Source organism: Penaeus japonicus, unplaced genomic scaffold (assembly GCF_977035675.1).
Source record: "Penaeus japonicus unplaced genomic scaffold, GWHDUDI00000001_assembly GWHDUDI00000004, whole genome shotgun sequence".
In the NCBI taxonomy this organism is placed as follows: Eukaryota; Metazoa; Arthropoda; class Malacostraca; order Decapoda; family Penaeidae; genus Penaeus; species Penaeus japonicus.
Window position 1 is genome coordinate 35714100 of NW_028234406.1, and position 17500 is coordinate 35731599.

At 34.3% G+C, this 17500-nt stretch overlaps 1 protein-coding gene across 4 annotated transcripts in view; it reads right to left on the reverse strand.

The window, feature by feature from the left end:
• LOC122250582 (uncharacterized) overlaps positions 1-17500 on the reverse strand; it is a 21251-nt gene that overhangs the window by 1968 nt on the left and 1783 nt on the right. Inside the window, exons 2-13 of one of the 4 annotated variants that reach the window (XM_086536530.1) lie at positions 16377-16490; positions 15597-15722; positions 15369-15470; positions 12360-12459; positions 11922-12090; positions 11643-11760; positions 10990-11359; positions 10074-10106; positions 8415-8761; positions 5556-5579; positions 2708-2794; positions 1-2583 (exon numbers count right to left, since the gene is read on the reverse strand). The exon at positions 1-2583 is cut by the window's left edge and continues 1968 nt beyond it. In XM_086536530.1, coding sequence (XP_086392656.1) covers positions 2407-2583; positions 2708-2794; positions 5556-5579; positions 8415-8761; positions 10074-10106; positions 10990-11359; positions 11643-11760; positions 11922-12090; positions 12360-12459; positions 15369-15470; positions 15597-15722; positions 16377-16475 — 1752 coding nt within the window. In that variant the 5' untranslated portion in view covers positions 16476-16490 and the 3' untranslated portion in view covers positions 1-2406. Of the gene's footprint in view, positions 2584-2707; positions 2795-5555; positions 5580-8414; positions 8762-10073; positions 10107-10989; positions 11360-11642; positions 11761-11921; positions 12091-12359; positions 12460-12600; positions 13112-15368; positions 15471-15596; positions 15723-16376; positions 16491-17500 lie in introns of those variants that run through there. The other 3 variants (XM_043012067.2, XM_086536529.1, XM_043012064.2) reach the window with 3 other exon arrangements.

A 17500-nucleotide genomic window follows, 5' to 3' on the forward strand; every position in this document is an offset into this window, starting at 1 on the left:
AAAACCCATGTCTCTCCGGAGAAAATGTAAACCTGAACCAAAAACACGAAGAGTTTATGGAGGCAAAATTGAATTAATAAATAGCAATCCAATATAGTTACATGTCCACATTAAAAATACAAAGAAAACTCATGAATATGAATACATATATATATATACTGTATATAAAAAAGAAACAAGGGCAAACACCAACAACTCAAAATCATATATCCCACCATCATATCTGTCAATACCTGTATCAACATCTGTTTACTAAATGGCAGTTACAAATACAATTAGTCATAATAATATTGTTAAAGAGATAAATAGAAGGAACAAATCAGGTAATAAATTATACAAGCCTTCACTTCCTGGAAAAGGAAACAATAACTTGTTCTTTGTTATCTTTCTCTACTAATTTTGTTTTCGTTAAGGATTCGATATCATTATAATAAATTACCGGGTATTCAGCTTTCCAATAGCAGCCTCACATACTCTGACATTCTATCAATGTCCGATTCTAAAACACAAACAATGCGAAGGTCAGTGAAGGAGTATCTAATTTATTAACAAAATGATAGCCTACAAGAAGAACAAACTTCCTTAGACGTAAAAAGAGATTCAAGTATACAACAAAAGTATCGGAAGAAGAATAACTTGTCAGCACAATTCTGTTCATGCTTGGGAGTAAAAAACAAAAGAAAAAACACTTTAAACCAATGAATAATTAAACTAACATCAGCCTGATGAGGATATCAGTTCAACCCAAAGCCTCAAATCCAACACTCATAAAAAACAAAGAAAAAAAAAAATATATATATATGACTATGTAGGATTTCTGTGTACTCTAACACCCCACAGGCTATAATCACACAGATACTGGATAAAGGAAAAAGACCAAATGGCCAACCTAAATAACTTTTTTTAAAATGTAAGTACATAAATCTGTTGCACTGAAAAAGTGCAAAACTCTCAAGAACACCTGACCAGCCAGAACCACCCGTAAGGGTAAAAAAATAATTCAACATATTAGGGCTCTGACAAACCTACCATAGTTTTTTGATTGTTGGTGTGGTTGTCCTTATGGTTACTGCTATTATTGTGTGTGTGTGTGTGTGTGTGTGTGTGTGTGTGTGTGTGTGTGTGTGTGTGTGTGTGTGTGTGTGTGTGTGTGTGTGTGTGTGTGTGTGTGTGTGTGTGTGTGTGTGTGTGTGTGTGTGTGTGTGTGTGTGTGTGTGTGTGTGTGTGTGTGTGTGTTTAAATCTCCATATCAGTGTCTGTCTTTGTGCAAATATTTGTGCATGCATGAGCATAAGCACAGTTGTTTGCATGTATCTGGATAAGAGTGCAGGTGTTAATAAGCATGTTATGTTTGTGTTGGTAAGACTGTCTTTGTTGTATCACATGTCTTTTTGAGTTTGTTTTGGTAGGAATGTCAACCAAAAAGTCCTTATAGAGAGCAAAAGCTTTGGAAGCAACACCTATAAGCTAATCATACTAAAAACTGAAACATGAATTTTACAATACCATACTCCATTCTAGGCTTCTTTTTTTGCCTCTAAAGCGCATTTATTTCATAACACAACCTTTCCTCTCACTATCCTCTCCCAAAAAGTATGACAGGAACAAAAGGGATGGAGGCTGAACGGTTGTCAGATCTTGGATAACGGTGTGCAAGAGATAGCCATCGAGTAACTAACAAGTAGGTTTGAACCCTGTTTTGAAACCCAGTTTCCAGCAAAGACCAAAAGAAAAAAAAAGAAAATGAAACTAAGGCACTTGTCATAAGTCTTGCTGATGAATAAGAAGTGGAATCCCCACCAGAAAACTGGGCGCAGACTAGTTTCTAAAGCTTATGGAAGATCTCTGGTATGGGCAGAGTACTCTCAGCTGGCAATGCAATTGCACTGCCATACATGGACTCCTCACACTCAATCTCTTTCATTTGTGTCAACCATTAACTTTACAGGGAACTTGTATCCAACATTATTCTACATGTCACCACTTGCAGTTTTTGTTTAATCTACAAAGTGGTGGATAAATAATTACATATTAGTCCTCTATCACACTGGCCATTGCAAACATTTTAGATATTTTGTCAATTATAAAATGCTGTCAATTAAATGTGAATATCTTACATAAATCAACTATCACTTTAATGTAATGACTCATTGATTATCTATATGATATTCATATCAAAACCTTCATCTAGAAAATTCTAAAATGCTTAATATATAATAAAAAATATATTTCAAATTTTAATTCCTAATATTGCTATGCTTAAGAATAAGTTCAATACTCACAGATAATAGCAATTTTTTTGACAAATACATAGATAAATCAATCATTTTTTTTTTTTAGCAGGAATGCTTTGGCAACAAATCAGATCTTCCTAATTTTCTGACAGACCTACTGATTCTAGATCTCCTAATCATCATCATCCCATTCATCATCTTCATCAACATCCTCTTCATCATCGTCGTCGCTCTCAGACTGCATGGCCAGAGCTCGTCCCATTAGGGCACGGTGCAGATCCAGTGCCATGCCCTCCAGTTGGGGTCCAGCAGACTTATGATCACCACTTCCATTGGCTGTCTCCTCAACCTGGGAGACAGGAGGCACAGGTTAGCAAATAAAACTGACAGTGGACTGGAAACTCTAATAATAAGTCTCTAATATTCACTCTTCATATATATGGTTCATGAGGAAAGTATCATTCTCTACAAACTTTGTTAAGCTTGACGCCTCCTCTGATCTGGTCCAACAGTTGACTGCGTGAATCCGTAGGCGGTGGCCGCTCCACTGGCTCGACTTTCTGTTTCATCATAACAGATAAATGCAAGTTAAGCAAAAGTCAGCATAAGAGTTATAGAATGGTACAAGGTCCATACTCATATACAGACATATGAAGGGCATAGGAACCATTAGGTTTACTAAAGAAATGGCTATATATAGATAACCATTATCTCATTTGGCTCTACCGATGTCAGGTTTATTCATTACAGGTTAAAATTAGCTATAAATAAGAGGACTGGTACTACAGAGTTAGCAAAGGTTTAGAAAAGCACTTACTTCTTCCTTAAATTAATTACAGATTAGGTAATGGCTGGGTGACATAGGATACAGTTATGATTAAGGTTAATAGGCGATTTTGGGGTGTTCAGGCCCATGATGCATGTTCTTTCTAAGTGGCATTTAGTCTTATGCATGGAAAGCAGTCATGGCTCACAACGATATTGCATCAAGGTAGGGTACAAAACATTTGGGTCTTTTTTCATTATGTCATATGTCATGCGCAGAATGGGTAGGAATCACTTGGTCATATCATTCTAGTTTGTTATGATTTAATCAAAGGTCTGTTTACATTAGATTTTTAACCTATTGATGGCAGGACTGCATGTATACAATGCATGCACTGTCCAGCATGGTTTTGTTTTGTCTTTCTCTTTTTACACATAAATGGCTCCACAAGGGCTCAGTCACCAAAAAGTGATTTAGTAGGCCCAGCTCACCTCACCAGCTTAAAAACATATTGCTATTATTGTTGCTATCATAACTATGTACTACTGATGGTAATAGTATTGTAACGATAATAATAAAAATAGAAATAAATATCTTCCCAGGAAGGGGATAAACAAGTGAGTTCAGGTAGCCCTATGAATTGACTCTTTGGTGACTAAGCCCATGGGAGCCATCTATGTGTAAAAGAAAACCACAGTGTACAGTGCACAGTGCAAGTCTCGGTTGTTAATGGGTTAATGAGAGAAGGGTCAGATTCTATACAGCTATGGCAGGGGATAAATCAAGACATTGTTGGTGAGATTTTGGGAGGAGATACACAATGCAAGTTCCAACTCAGACAGCGACTATGGCTGAGGCTTAAAATTAACTTTATTCGTACAAGAATTAACCCTTTCCCGACGGGTGCACTTTCTACGCGAAGTCCCATATGCCGGGCGATTGCAATATTGCATTGAAATCGTCACAATAGCATGACGCCCATTGGGTTAAGCTCAGCGATTACTCGAAATACAGAAAATAAATATATATCAAATCAACGTGAGTACAGTTTCTACTTGGCTTAGAAAAAGTTCTAATGGAGAGAGATAAGGGTAAACATTGTGTTATCGTCAAAGATATTTCAGGAACTCGCAATTTCACCTACTGCCTTCTTGTCCCTTTGATTTCATATTATCTTTATTTATTCTTCCGATATTTTTCTCTTTCTGGGATAGTGTTAAGATAAAAATAAAGATATAAAGAAAAAAATAAAAAATAAAAAAAGGACATATACCATTCAAATACGAAACTATACTTCAATGATGCATAAGTTACTTTCAAAACCACAATTCTTTTATAATGCACTATACATTGCACCAACAACCCTCAAAACATGACAGTAAAATATATAAAATTGTTTACATGGTTGCATACCAGAACCTCTTCTTGTAAGGACAACCTCTTGTCTAACGAGGTTAATGAGGTCAAGGGTTGACATTTACTAACTGGGGATTTGGAACTAATATCAAGGTTAAGCAGGCTGTATTAGATCTAACTTGAGCTTGAGATAAGTCAGAGCTGCTGTAATAGAAACATCGTAAGAGGTACAGATCAAAAGTTGTTATTAGTTTGTGTTTCCAGTTGCAATTTGGTTTAAACTCTTAATGAAAAGTTTTATATACAAAAGCAAGGACACAATAATGTAGTAATCTGCAATAAATAAACTGCAACAGAGTACAACTCCTGCAAACTCAAAATAAATTAATAGTTACAAGGTGATAGAAAAAAACACTCCTAAAAGCTACTACAAACTTGCAAGTGCAGAAAAAATCATAAGTGTCTGTATTAACTCTAAAGCAAAAGACTTAAGGCATCATGAAAAACCTCTTTAAAAATGAACTGATAAAACTGGATGGCACTGCACACTGAAAACATTAATAAATGCCTGTAACATTTTTTTTTTTTCACATGGCTTACAGTTATTATCATTATAATCATTATTATCATCAGTGCTTTTATTATCATTATTATTAGTGTTTTATATCATCATCATCATTATTACCATGTTATTATCATTAATAGTTATATGTAATCTAAACTCTCAATTACTGCTCTTGAGATATTCAAAAACTCCCTCCTCTGGTAAGATGCTTACTACTTACAAGAACAACTGCAATTTTAAGTAAAGCAAGGAAACTAGCAAGTGATGAAGGTAAAGCAAAAAAACAAGGTGAACATAAGCTGAAAGGCATGCATTCTATTTTCACTTCAGCAGTTCCCAGAGTGCAAATAAAGACCCAACTTAGAACACTTAATGTGCATGAACACGTGGTCTGCATTGTGCACACACAGTGACACCAAGCTGAAGATGGCCCATCCACTAACAAGTATAGCAAAGTTACAACTCCACTTTGATTTTCCAAGATAAATTTCCCCATCCCCAATAAACAGAGGATTAAAATATCACAATAAAATAATGAGGAACTCCACCACAATTACCCCCCACACAACAACATCTTACATAATAAACAGCCAGAAGCAAAAAGCCTTGATATCAACAAAGATAAGATGAATACCTGCTCATCATGCTGACTACTGGGCTGTAGAGAGGGGGGAAAAGAGCAGGCTCAGTGTATTAAATCATTACCTTAATTTCAACCTTAAGACAACAGGAAACCTCCAGCCTTGAATGGACTATGAGCAACTCAGAAGTCAAATGAATGTATCTCTATTCTTGTCATCGAAAACTATGAAAAAAGTGATTTCATCTATTTAGCAAAACTTTTACTTCTAAGTCTATAGCAAGAGGCTTCCTTAGTTCTTATGCATAAAAAAAAAGTTAATAAGCATGGTTAGAAACAAAACTGATAACTCAATTATAAACAAACAAAAACTAAAATGATAAAGAGGTTTTGTAACTTCAACATTAATTAATTATTTTAGTCAGTAATTTCCAAGCACACTGTAGGTTACCTAACCAAATTAAGTTGTTGTTTTTTTTATCAGCATTATAGCATTTTGTAAACTAGGTTAAGAATACCAACCCATTTAAATTTACTAGCCCTATTACCATAATTAGGAAGACCAGGGGCAGAAAAATAATTATAAGGAAAGTGCTAATTTAAAAATATATATTTCAAGGTAACTAAGGTAACAGCAGTTTGTTTAGCATGGAAAAACCTTTAATGTAAGTATAAATGCATACTACTATAAAATGCAAATAAGTTATAAAAAGCTTCATATAAAAAAAGGAAATTCTGCAACTGATCAAGTTTACAGCTAAATTTTATAAGAACTTATACTTGGGTATCAAGTGCTTGGATTCTTCCTCTAGAATACCAACTTCTGATTAGCTCTTCCTACATAATCTTTTAGTGACCTGGGCAGTCTACAGTACTGTATATAGGATGAATGTTGAGAATCTGTATTTTAAAGACCTTTTTACATTTCCCTTCCTATGCTGAAATATCAAGGACTGACCTCTTTTTAGTAATCTTTTAAAGTGATCAAAAGCACAGTTCCAGTAAACACACATAAATAGATGTAATTCGATTCCCTTCTATATTTCATATTATTAATCTTATAAAGTATTATCAGATTTAGCATAAATCTGTAAGATTTAACCACAGAATTACTGGATACCTGATAAAATTGTGTTTTGAACAAAAATATTTAATAAGGTATATATTTAGAATGAGAACAGCTGCAAATTACAAAACACAGATATCTGTCAATCTGCCTGCTCATGCCATAGCATAAAGATTTTACTTGCAGGTACTACTTTAAATAATAATCTACACTTAAAGAATTTCTTGCTGTTACTTCCATTAAAAGCATTGGTACCAGACCATATTAGCTTCATCTAATAAAATTCTCTTAAAGACATGGACCATCATACATCATTTCAAAGCAACATCCATTCAGCTTCTCCACTCACACATGCATATTTTCAGAGTTATAAAGAGAGTCTATCCAGACTGAAAGACAAATGTAGAGTATGAAAGGCATCAGACTAATAAGTATTTCCAATTCAAATTCCATTTTATGATGTAGGGAGAGTTTCTTAGAAAAGATGAACTTTTTCCATACACCTTCATACAAAACCATGCACAATCCTTATTTAGGAAAGATCAATGTTAGAAACTTGTTTTTTGTGTTAGTACAAAATACAATAACATGCACACAAATGCAGTATCAGAGAAGCATACATTTTTGTCCATTTCTAGCACCTTCATTTAAAGAACAATACATTTCCTTTTTATATTTAGAACTTTGAGTATCATAAGTCTTAAAACTGTTATCAGCATACGGGGATTAAATTTTTATATACTATGTACTAAATCAACTCAAGTACTACCAAACTATACCTGTTTTGGTATCAAGGTTTAAGTAACATTCCATCCATCAATAGCCATTTAAATATATGTACATATTCTTTGAAGTATCATATCAAGTTTTGGAAATAATTTGTATACAAGTTGTATACATACTTGATTATACACAGAACAAAAGTAACATCAAGACTTGAATATCAGGGGAAGTGACATCATACCTGAACAATACTTACAGGCATGTCAGTATCACCGATTTGCATTTGGCAACTCTGTATTATGTATTTGAAAAGAAACCCAATTCAGTCTTTAATTTTCTCCTAAAGGTCAATTTTCTTTAGCATTTGTTTCCATTACTTATCAAGTTGTTTTTTTCTTCTAAATTCTAGAAATATTATTTCAGACAGACCATGAAGAATATAATATATAAATTTAGTGCTATATCAACATAAATAATCAAAATTTCCTCCCAGAGTTTCCAAAATTTTCCTCATTCCACTATACATAATAAGATATGCTAGGGAAATTCAGTATATCATTCAAGACATATATTCCTCTAAACTTTTCCAAAGCAAATGCAAATTCGCATTTTCTTTTCCTAATGTTTCCCTTTTCTAAACCTTGCCCTGGTGTTAGATCCCAATAAACCTTTGTTAAGAACCTAACAGTCTTATATGAAAGCACTGCAACAAAGGAAAGTGGCTTGGCTTTTGCTAGGGTTGGTGCCAATATGGGCATGCATTTTTCACTGCCACCATGCCAAAACTAATGGATTAAATATCAAATGATATATACAGACTAAATAAACAGATCCTTGAACTCTCTATAAATATGCAACATGATATTTAAGAGGACTAAATAATTATTTGAAATAATAAATAAAATAAATGAATATACATATGCAAACATATATGTGCATATACATTTATATATACATATATATATATATATATATATATATATATATATATATATATATAATATATATATATATATATATATATATATATATATATATATATATATATCTACCAATCTATTGCTTACATCTATACCTATCAATCTCTAAATATCTGCAAAATTAAACATCCAAAGAGCACTTACCTTCAATGTAGAACCTGAACGTATCTGTTCCAGAAGAGCTGAACGCATGTCGTTGACAGGAGCTGGAGCTGGAGCTGGAGGTCGAGGTGCTGGAGGGGGTCCACCAGGGACTGGTGGAGGCCCTGAGGCTGCAGGTGGGGGTGGGGGAGGTGGTGGTGGTGGTAGTGCTCCACCTGAAGAAGGAGGTGGCGCACTTGGAGGTGGTGGTGGGGCGGCTCTGGTTCCCACAGAGTGACCGTGGTGGTGGTGATGGTGGTGGTGGTGGGTGGGAATGGTGGAGGTCGGGGGAGGAGGAGGTGGGGTGTTGGCTGCATGGGGAGGGGGTGGGAGGGGGCTGCTCTTTTGTCCTGGATAGGAAGAAAGAGAACATTATATTGGATAAAAGATACATTGATGGAAAAGAGATCAAAGAATACACTTACTCTCATTACATCTACCACTGGAATCATTACAAATGTTTAAGCTTAAGGATGATATTACTATAAGACAGTGTAAGAAAAAACGAAGTAACAGAAAAAGCAAAAAACAATGAATTCAAATAAAACAGGAACCAAAACAACAACCTATAATTATGCAAAAAAGAAAAGAAAAAATGATAGGATATAGTTGACAGTTACCTAATAACTGCCTAATAATGTTTGAAATTACCCTTGTTAAAGAAACCCTACAATTATATCACTTAATTCATTCCTTTAAAGGCAATGAAAATTAAATGCAAACACTCAGAATGCACAATACTTATCCACCTTAAACAGTTTTACAAATGGAAATATAATTAGATATACAACAACATGGTTTTTAAAATGAAGGAAAAGATTAATCAATATCCAAATAAAAATAAAAAGTGTTTAAGCTTATGGGTTTGAGTATAAAAGGAAACTGCCAATCTTCTGTGCATGAATTCAAGAGTTATATCAAATAAAGCACAAGTCATTCAAGTGTGTGTGGACATGTGTGTGTGTGTGTGTGTGTGTGTGTGTGTGTGTGTGTGTGTGTGTGTGTGTGTGTGTGTGTGTGTGTGTGTGTGTGTGTGTGTGTGTGTGTGTGTGTGTGTGTGTGTGTGTGTGTGTGTGTGTGTGTGTGTGTGTGTGTGTGTGTGTGTGTGTGTGTGTGTGTGTGTGTGTGTGTGTGTGTGTGTGTGTGTGTGTGTGTGTGTGTGTGTGTGTGTGTGTGTGTGTGTGCGCGCGCGCATTTGAGTATGTAGGTGTGAGGATTTGTGTGTGCACACGTGCATGCTTATGTACATGGGTTTGTGAATATATATATATATATATATATATATATATATATTATATATATATATATATATATATATATATATATATATATATATATATATATATATATATATATATATTATATATATATATATTATATATATATATATGTTCATGTGTGCACATACACAATCATGTGCATCTGTATGTTTCAAATATGCTTCTGCATCTTCATGTAAATACATGGGCTTGTGCAGGAAGGTATACATGTGTGGTATATAAACATGCATGTGAGCATGACCAAGCACATGTTAAATATAAGTATTGGGGTTCCCTCTAATTCAAAGGAAATCATGAGCAAAGTCTTTCATGGTTAGTCAAGTTGACAAAAGGAAGTCAACAATAAAAATGCAACTGAGGGGAATATCTTGATCAGTCTTACCATCAGCAACCACTTGCTCGGTCTTTTCTTCATCTAAGGGAATAAGTTGGAGGAGGGGCAAATTAAGTAGTCTAATCTAAGGTGGGGAATTGCAAAGTACTTGCTTTATGATATCATTACAATAAATCAGGACTACCATTTTAGTATCAAAGTTGAAGAAAATCTGTCATATAAGTCTTAAAATAAAGTATTTCCGTAAATTCTAAGCAATATACTTTTTTCCATAATTAAGCTTCCATGATGGTAAAATAATTCTGAATCTATAAACACCCTTTGAAGACATGCCACATAATTACATTTAAGAGACTGTGTAAAGATCTTTTTATTACTAATTATTTCTATTTTGTAATGGATGCCCCTTCCTATACTTATTCCTCCTTGCTACAAACATTTTTTTGTATTTAATGGCATGTGTAATAATCACCTCTAATTAGGCATTAAAAATGAGTATCCCTTGTGCAATAATTCTGAACTGTTAAATTCATTTTTTTCAGTCTCACTACTCTCTAGACATATGCCTTCCTTAATCTCCCATTTTCAAATAGCATATGACAGAATTTTCTCTTTTGCTCCTCAAACTTTGTAGATGTTTTGCTTTCCTCTTGAAATCCATATTTATCAAAAAGTATTCTTATTCTATTCCATTTATACGATTCTTAATACCTTTTATCAATTCTACAAAAATTACTTTGATGTTTTGCTTGGCTGAGCAAGATGAAGTAGGCTTTCATCATTATAGCATTATTTACCATGCTGTAACATAATCTTGCCAATCCTACAAGGCAAATAACTAAAGAACCTAAGATAAATTTATACACAGACAGACACATGAACATTACAATAGCATAATACAGTATATGGCCCTAATTCTAAACCATGCATCTCAGAAATAAAAATCTGAAAATGACAAACCCACCTGCAATAATTTGGCCAGGAGGCGGAGGCATGTGACCCCGAGAGTGTGGAGGTGGCGGTGGTGGAGCAGAGACGGGAGGTGGAGGAGGTGGAGCATGGTTGTTTGTGCGTGGAGGTGGAGGAGGAGGTGCAGCTCGAGACCCACTGAAGGAGTTGCGTGAGGGGATGCTGGGTGGAGGCGTGGGAGGGGATAACGTGTTGGCTGGGGGAGGTGGCATGTGTGACACTTCTGGGACACCAAGGGGATTAGGAGAGGTTGAGTAGCGCTGAGTCTCTTGCATAGCTTTCTCAACACCTCCATGACGCTCAATGAAGTCGTAAATGAATTCTCGGGTGCGTGTGTCTGACAAGTGCTGCTGGCTCACACCAACCTGGAGAATATACAAAGTATTATTTTGGCTCAAGTGATCTTGCAGGGACCAGAACCTACAGATCTACAGTATCTCATTAGAAGTTCATGAAAAGCAAATTAAGTTAAAAGAAACTTTGACAAGAGACATAGCAGAACCTTTACAGAATAATATTCAACCTCAGATGAGAACTTTCACATTCCAGTTTACTAAATATTTCAAGGTCATGATAGAAATCTAAAACAGTAATACTGTTACAGAATGCCTAATCCTTATGAAGAATTTTTTTCTACTATTTACTAACCATATTAAAGAAGCCCTGAAGTTTTTCATCCATATTGAACTGTGAAAATCCTTTATCAGGATCAAACCCAACATGGGTGATATGCTTGAAGTCCGTTGGCATTCCAATCTGCTCTTTGCTGTTGGAGATGGCACAGGATAATATTCCATTAGATGACTTCATTGTAATCTGACTTTTTTTTAGAACTATAACTTAATACAAGGAAATAAACATATGTATCACAAACATGGTACATTAAATAGTCTTTATGATCTCTCAATCTGTACTAAAAAGACCTACCTGATCTTGTTCTTATTCTTGTTGCCCTTCTTGCCACTCCTTTTCTTGTTGTCATCTTTGGGTGGTAAGGCTGGAGGGGCATGCACTGGTGTCTGCTGTGGCTGAGATGGGATTGGCGACTGCTGGAGCTGTGATGGCCTCTGTTGCTGGTCACTTTGTCTTCTCCTCTCTGAAACAGCATTAGTATATTGGAAACTTCTGATCTACTGCTATGGATATATATCTAATGGCAATGGCTATAATAATGACATTATAATTCCAATGCTCTCAAAAAGTAAGATAGGAACTCAACATTTTCAATACACACTTTCAGATTTTTTGTTTTACTCAGTAGTATCAGCAGTAGGTAATGAATTGCTAAGCACTGTACAATTTCGGTATTATCACAGAACAATTTAGGTAACATTTGCTTCATAATTGAATCTATACATCACTAACCTTCTCTCCTGCGCTGCTTTACAGCAAGCCGCTCATTGATGGCTCGGCTGAAGGCACTTGCTTCACCTTCATCAGCAAAGTTTAGTCCTATCATCTGGTCCTATTTGAAGAGAAAGAGATATTCAATCACAACTAGAGATAAAAATTGTAACTCCTTCATCTCCAATTAAAATTACTAATAAAAGAAATACTCCCATGTATATACAAATAACACTTTCTATACTTTACATCCTCTACTGACCCCTGACAAGTTCTGCACTGAAGAAAACTCTTTGTTCACAAGTCCCAATCTCATTTTTGTTTGGAGTTGTGAGACTCTTACTAAAGGAAGACTTCTTTCCCTCAAATCTCTTCTTATAATGGAGGTTCCAAGCTTGGTAAGTCTGCCTAAACTCTGTGCAAAGAGCTGGACTAATATTGGGATATCATTCAGTTCCCCATCCCATTCAACTTGAACGTTTCCTGATGTGGTAATGTTTCTGCCACCTCTATCCTGTCCGACAGTTATGTTCAATCCATCAACTTCATCAACTCCGAAGTGATTATCGACAAAGCACAAAATACTGTCACTTAGACTACGTTGCCTTTTGTCATGGCTAGTCCTATCTTGAGGAACTTTTTGTTTAGTTTCTTCCGAACTTTCCATCTTGTTAATTCCAGAGAGTATTCAGAAAATCACTGAACCTCTTTTCTAATACCACAACAATACAAGGCAGAATAGGGGCTACTGTTGTGAATGATATAAAAATGGAAAAGTGAACTCGAATAGAACTAATGGTGACAGTGCTATCTTCTTGTGGTTCATTATCTTATCATAAACAATACATTAGTCAGAATATATAGACATGACAGAAATTATCAGACTGAATCAACACAATGTGTCTAACCCAAAACAGAAATCATAGATGTAAACATACCCAAGTGTTGTCATTATTTCTATAGGGTTTGTTGTTTTTGTTGATATGAAGCAAGATCTAAAATAACACACCTTATAGAGATCCACCTGACATCAGGCAAGTAAACTATGATCATAATTGCTCTTCCATGTTGTATTCAAACCAATTAAATGACTGAACTAAAAAAGAATGAATGCATTATCTGGCATTGTCTTATAAAGATAAAAATGTCTTTTACTTTAAAAGTTGTTAACCCATTCCCGCCGGGACTGTTTTGTCTTTGCATGGCTTCAATGCCGGGGCTCTCGAACGCATAGGCCTAAATCAATTATATTATTGACGGTGTATGCCGGCACCCGGCGCTATGCATATTATATAATTGCCATCTGTGGCCGGCGGTATTGGGTTAAAGCAGAGGGAGAAAGTCTCTATTTAGGTAAGAACATATTTACCTAATCAAAGGAGAATATATTTATAAATCTCATTATTTCCATTCAGATTCATAGGATGCCCAAAACATTTACCCTGCACATTATAAATTGTTAAACAACTTAGTCACTTATTGCAAATGAACTTAACTAAACTTCTGCTGCAACAATACAGGCCCTCCAAATCCTTTCAGTTCATTAGAAATGTCTATATACTATTTATCTTTAGAATTACATGTTTTATCATCACCATGCATAAGATAAGTGGTATACAATCTAACACCTTGAAAGCAGATATGAAACCACTCTGTAAATAAACTTACACATTTGGCTTCTGCATGTTATAGGTTAGAGAAAAGATAACATCATGTGTTACTAACAACAGAGACCTACATAGAGTGAGACCATTTCAAGGTTCCTCGCCTGTGACCTAGTTTCCCCATATAAATAATGCACTACAATCACACCTGCTACACATGATTGTTTGGTGGCATCAGTGTCCAAAGAAGCCACCTGGACTGTTTTCTTCTTGACTTGATCATACTGGGCAACCCTGTGATCACTTTTGATGTAAAACATTTCCTGTCCTAAAAAATAGTGATGTTTCTTTTTCTTGCTTCTTTTTTCTTCACTTAAGACTACCAGAATCATTCCTTATTTTGATAGTAATTATCTAAATTCTTTGCTCATTGTGGTCAGAAAGCTGTGATTACGATGAAATAAATATTTACAAAACAGAGATACATGTGGAGAGCAGCACAATCTGGTTGTGATTTTGCAGACTTTTGCACTCTCTCTTTGTCAAAATTTTATGAAATCATGACAATAACATTTGACCACAAAACTTGAAAAAAATGGAGAGCTATAACAGCTAAGCTATAAACCATTTCTAAAAGTTGAGCAAAAAGCAATGCAAATTTAATTATCTGAGCATCATGTTTTAGGAAGTTATTAAATTGTGAATTTGTTTTGATACTCTACACATACATTTGGGACAAGCATTCCTTCATTATCTACAATCATCATTTACTGACTAAATGTTCTCATGAAATCTAGAAAAAACTTATTACAGTTACTTTGTTCTTTGTTTCATATATACAAATGAAACTTCCTAACAGCCAATACTCAATCAGTAATTCATGATCAAAATACAAATATACTTCAATCATGCATCCAATTGAATTATGAGTCATTAGATAATTCTATATTGATGGCAAACAAAATGAACAACTTTCCCATAGAAATTCACAGTCTACTGCAATTCTCCATCTTTTAATGTAGAAAACAAAACAAAACAAAAAAAACATTGCATAAGACTGTTCTCAACAATAAACTGCAATACTTTAAAGTCTTTATTTTCTCATTACATGAGAAAGAAAATAGATTTTCAAACAAGCAGAGATTAGATGGTTATTCTCCTATATAAAAATTAATGTTATAATAATTATAGAGATGAAGATTCATTATCAGGAACTGTGTATATCTAGCAACCTCTACCCCCTCCCTCCCTCACTTAATGAAATAACAAAAAAATGATCCTTGTAATTGGTAATTAATCATGAAATACCATACAATCACCATAAAGAAAAAGGGACACTATATATAAAGGCAAGTTTTTAAAAAGAGTTATAAAAATTCATCTAATCAAAACAAGAAACAGATAAAGAGGGATTGTTATGTCTTACCTCGGCTTCGAACTGATGAAAGAAAGGCATCATAGCAGAGTACGTAAACTGGTTGTACAGCTCTTGCTCGTAGAGCCTCACTCCTGCCACTGTATCATAAACCTTCAAGAACCAAACAGACACAAAAAATCAAGATCTTCATCCATGTGAAATGTAAGTCTAATGTAATTAATTCACTGTTTTAATAATCAATGTCACAAAATTACTGTCAAATTATACCGTGCTGACCTGAATATAATAAGATTTCCTAGCATTGTCCTTAGTAAACGTCGCCACACCACAATGCCTCTTCCGCCAAGCGTTGTGGTGAGGGCCATCTGTGCCAAACACCTGCACCACAGCTGTGCTTAGTGTCTGGTGTGTGAGAAAAAAAGAAAAGAAAAAAATTAATCAATAGCAATACATTTCTAGGAATCTGATGATATCATTGAAACTATTATTTTCTTTGGAAACCATTTAGCAAACATATCTTTAAAAACTACTGAAGAATCTATACATTATGTTCCTTTAAAAATGGTTTCAATTTTTAAAACAAGTATATATGAAAAACTAACCACAAGATTCTAAAATAGAAAAAAACTAAAACTCCTTGGTTACATGCAGTGTATACGAATAAACCTTGAACCACATAAAGCTATAAATAAAGGCACTAAAAACTTAAGTCTGAAGTTTTTCTGGCAGAAGAAGTTAGTTACTTGGGAAGTCTGTCCTATAGCATACATCAAACTTTCCTAGTTACCTAAGTGTCTCGACTTATATGGTAGCAGAATTTATTTTTTCAAAGCAAATCTATACAAGACACCTCTTTTTTTTTTTAAAAAAAAAAAAAAAAAAAAAATAAAAAAAAAAATATATATATATATATATATATATATATATATATATATATATATATATATATATATATATATATATATTTATATATATTGATAATTCATCTCAAGAAAGAATGACTTCCTCAGAATAAACAGCAAGACAAAGAAAGAAGAAAGCAGACGTAAGTCTCACCTGACACCGTGGCCCGAGCATTCTGAACATGACCTCATTTTCCTCTCGACTCAGCAACGTTGAAGGCTTATTGACAACTGGTGGCTTTCGGGTTCCCATTTTTTATGATTTTGTCTGAAATGAGGATACATATCATAAGACAAAATTGTTCAGTTCCTTCTCCTAAACTAGTTAACAGAAGAAATATTCCTGTATGCTAGATATCATAGTAGTACTATATGCGCATCATACAATAGTACATTGTCATCCAAACCTATTTGCATATTTTCAATAAGCAAATTAAAGCCTATATATATCTTGTTCTAATGATATAAGGTATGATATCTATATTGTATGATAATATCATAAATCCTATGCTTCCATGCCTTAAAAATCACTCAGGTTCCATCCTAAATTATTTTGCTGTGATAAAAAACAGGTTCTTCCACATTAAAAATGGAAAAAACAAGTTGGAACTTTTATATTGTAGACAGATACAAAAAGATATAATAAACATATACACACAGATGGATATATGTGTAGACAGACAGATAGATGTAGTAATAACACAAGAGTTTTTGTGTGAAAATCAAGGAATTAGGTAAAGAGGTTAAAATTAACTCCTGGGTGAACAACACTGGACATTGCATGTATACATGCACTCCTGTCATCAAAGGTGTTTATCAGTTTTGAAAGAATTCCTGCATCTCAGATATTTATTTTCTAATGAAATGTGTTTCTTTCCACAGTGCACAGAAGTAGCAGTAACTAGCAGCCAGTGTGTATTCACATGATGCTGACACATCACCTGGGATGCCATCTAGTACTGCTAAAAAGATAAATTATTCATAAAAGAAATCCTGCCTACCATCCCTGTTTATGTTTCTCATGTTATGAGTCTTTACCAATCTTTTTTTAATTGTCTTCATCTATTGTTACTGATTGTCACAAAGATGCATACATATTTACAAACTTAATCTCAACTGAGTTTCTGTAATAAAAAATGATCTACTTCTGACAAAGTGAAGATGACAAACATGCACTGTAACTTTTTCTGTATCATTAGTAGTGACTATAAAGCCTGATTTAATATGTTAAACAGTGATAAATAAAATACATCATCACAAGCAAAAATATCAATGGAT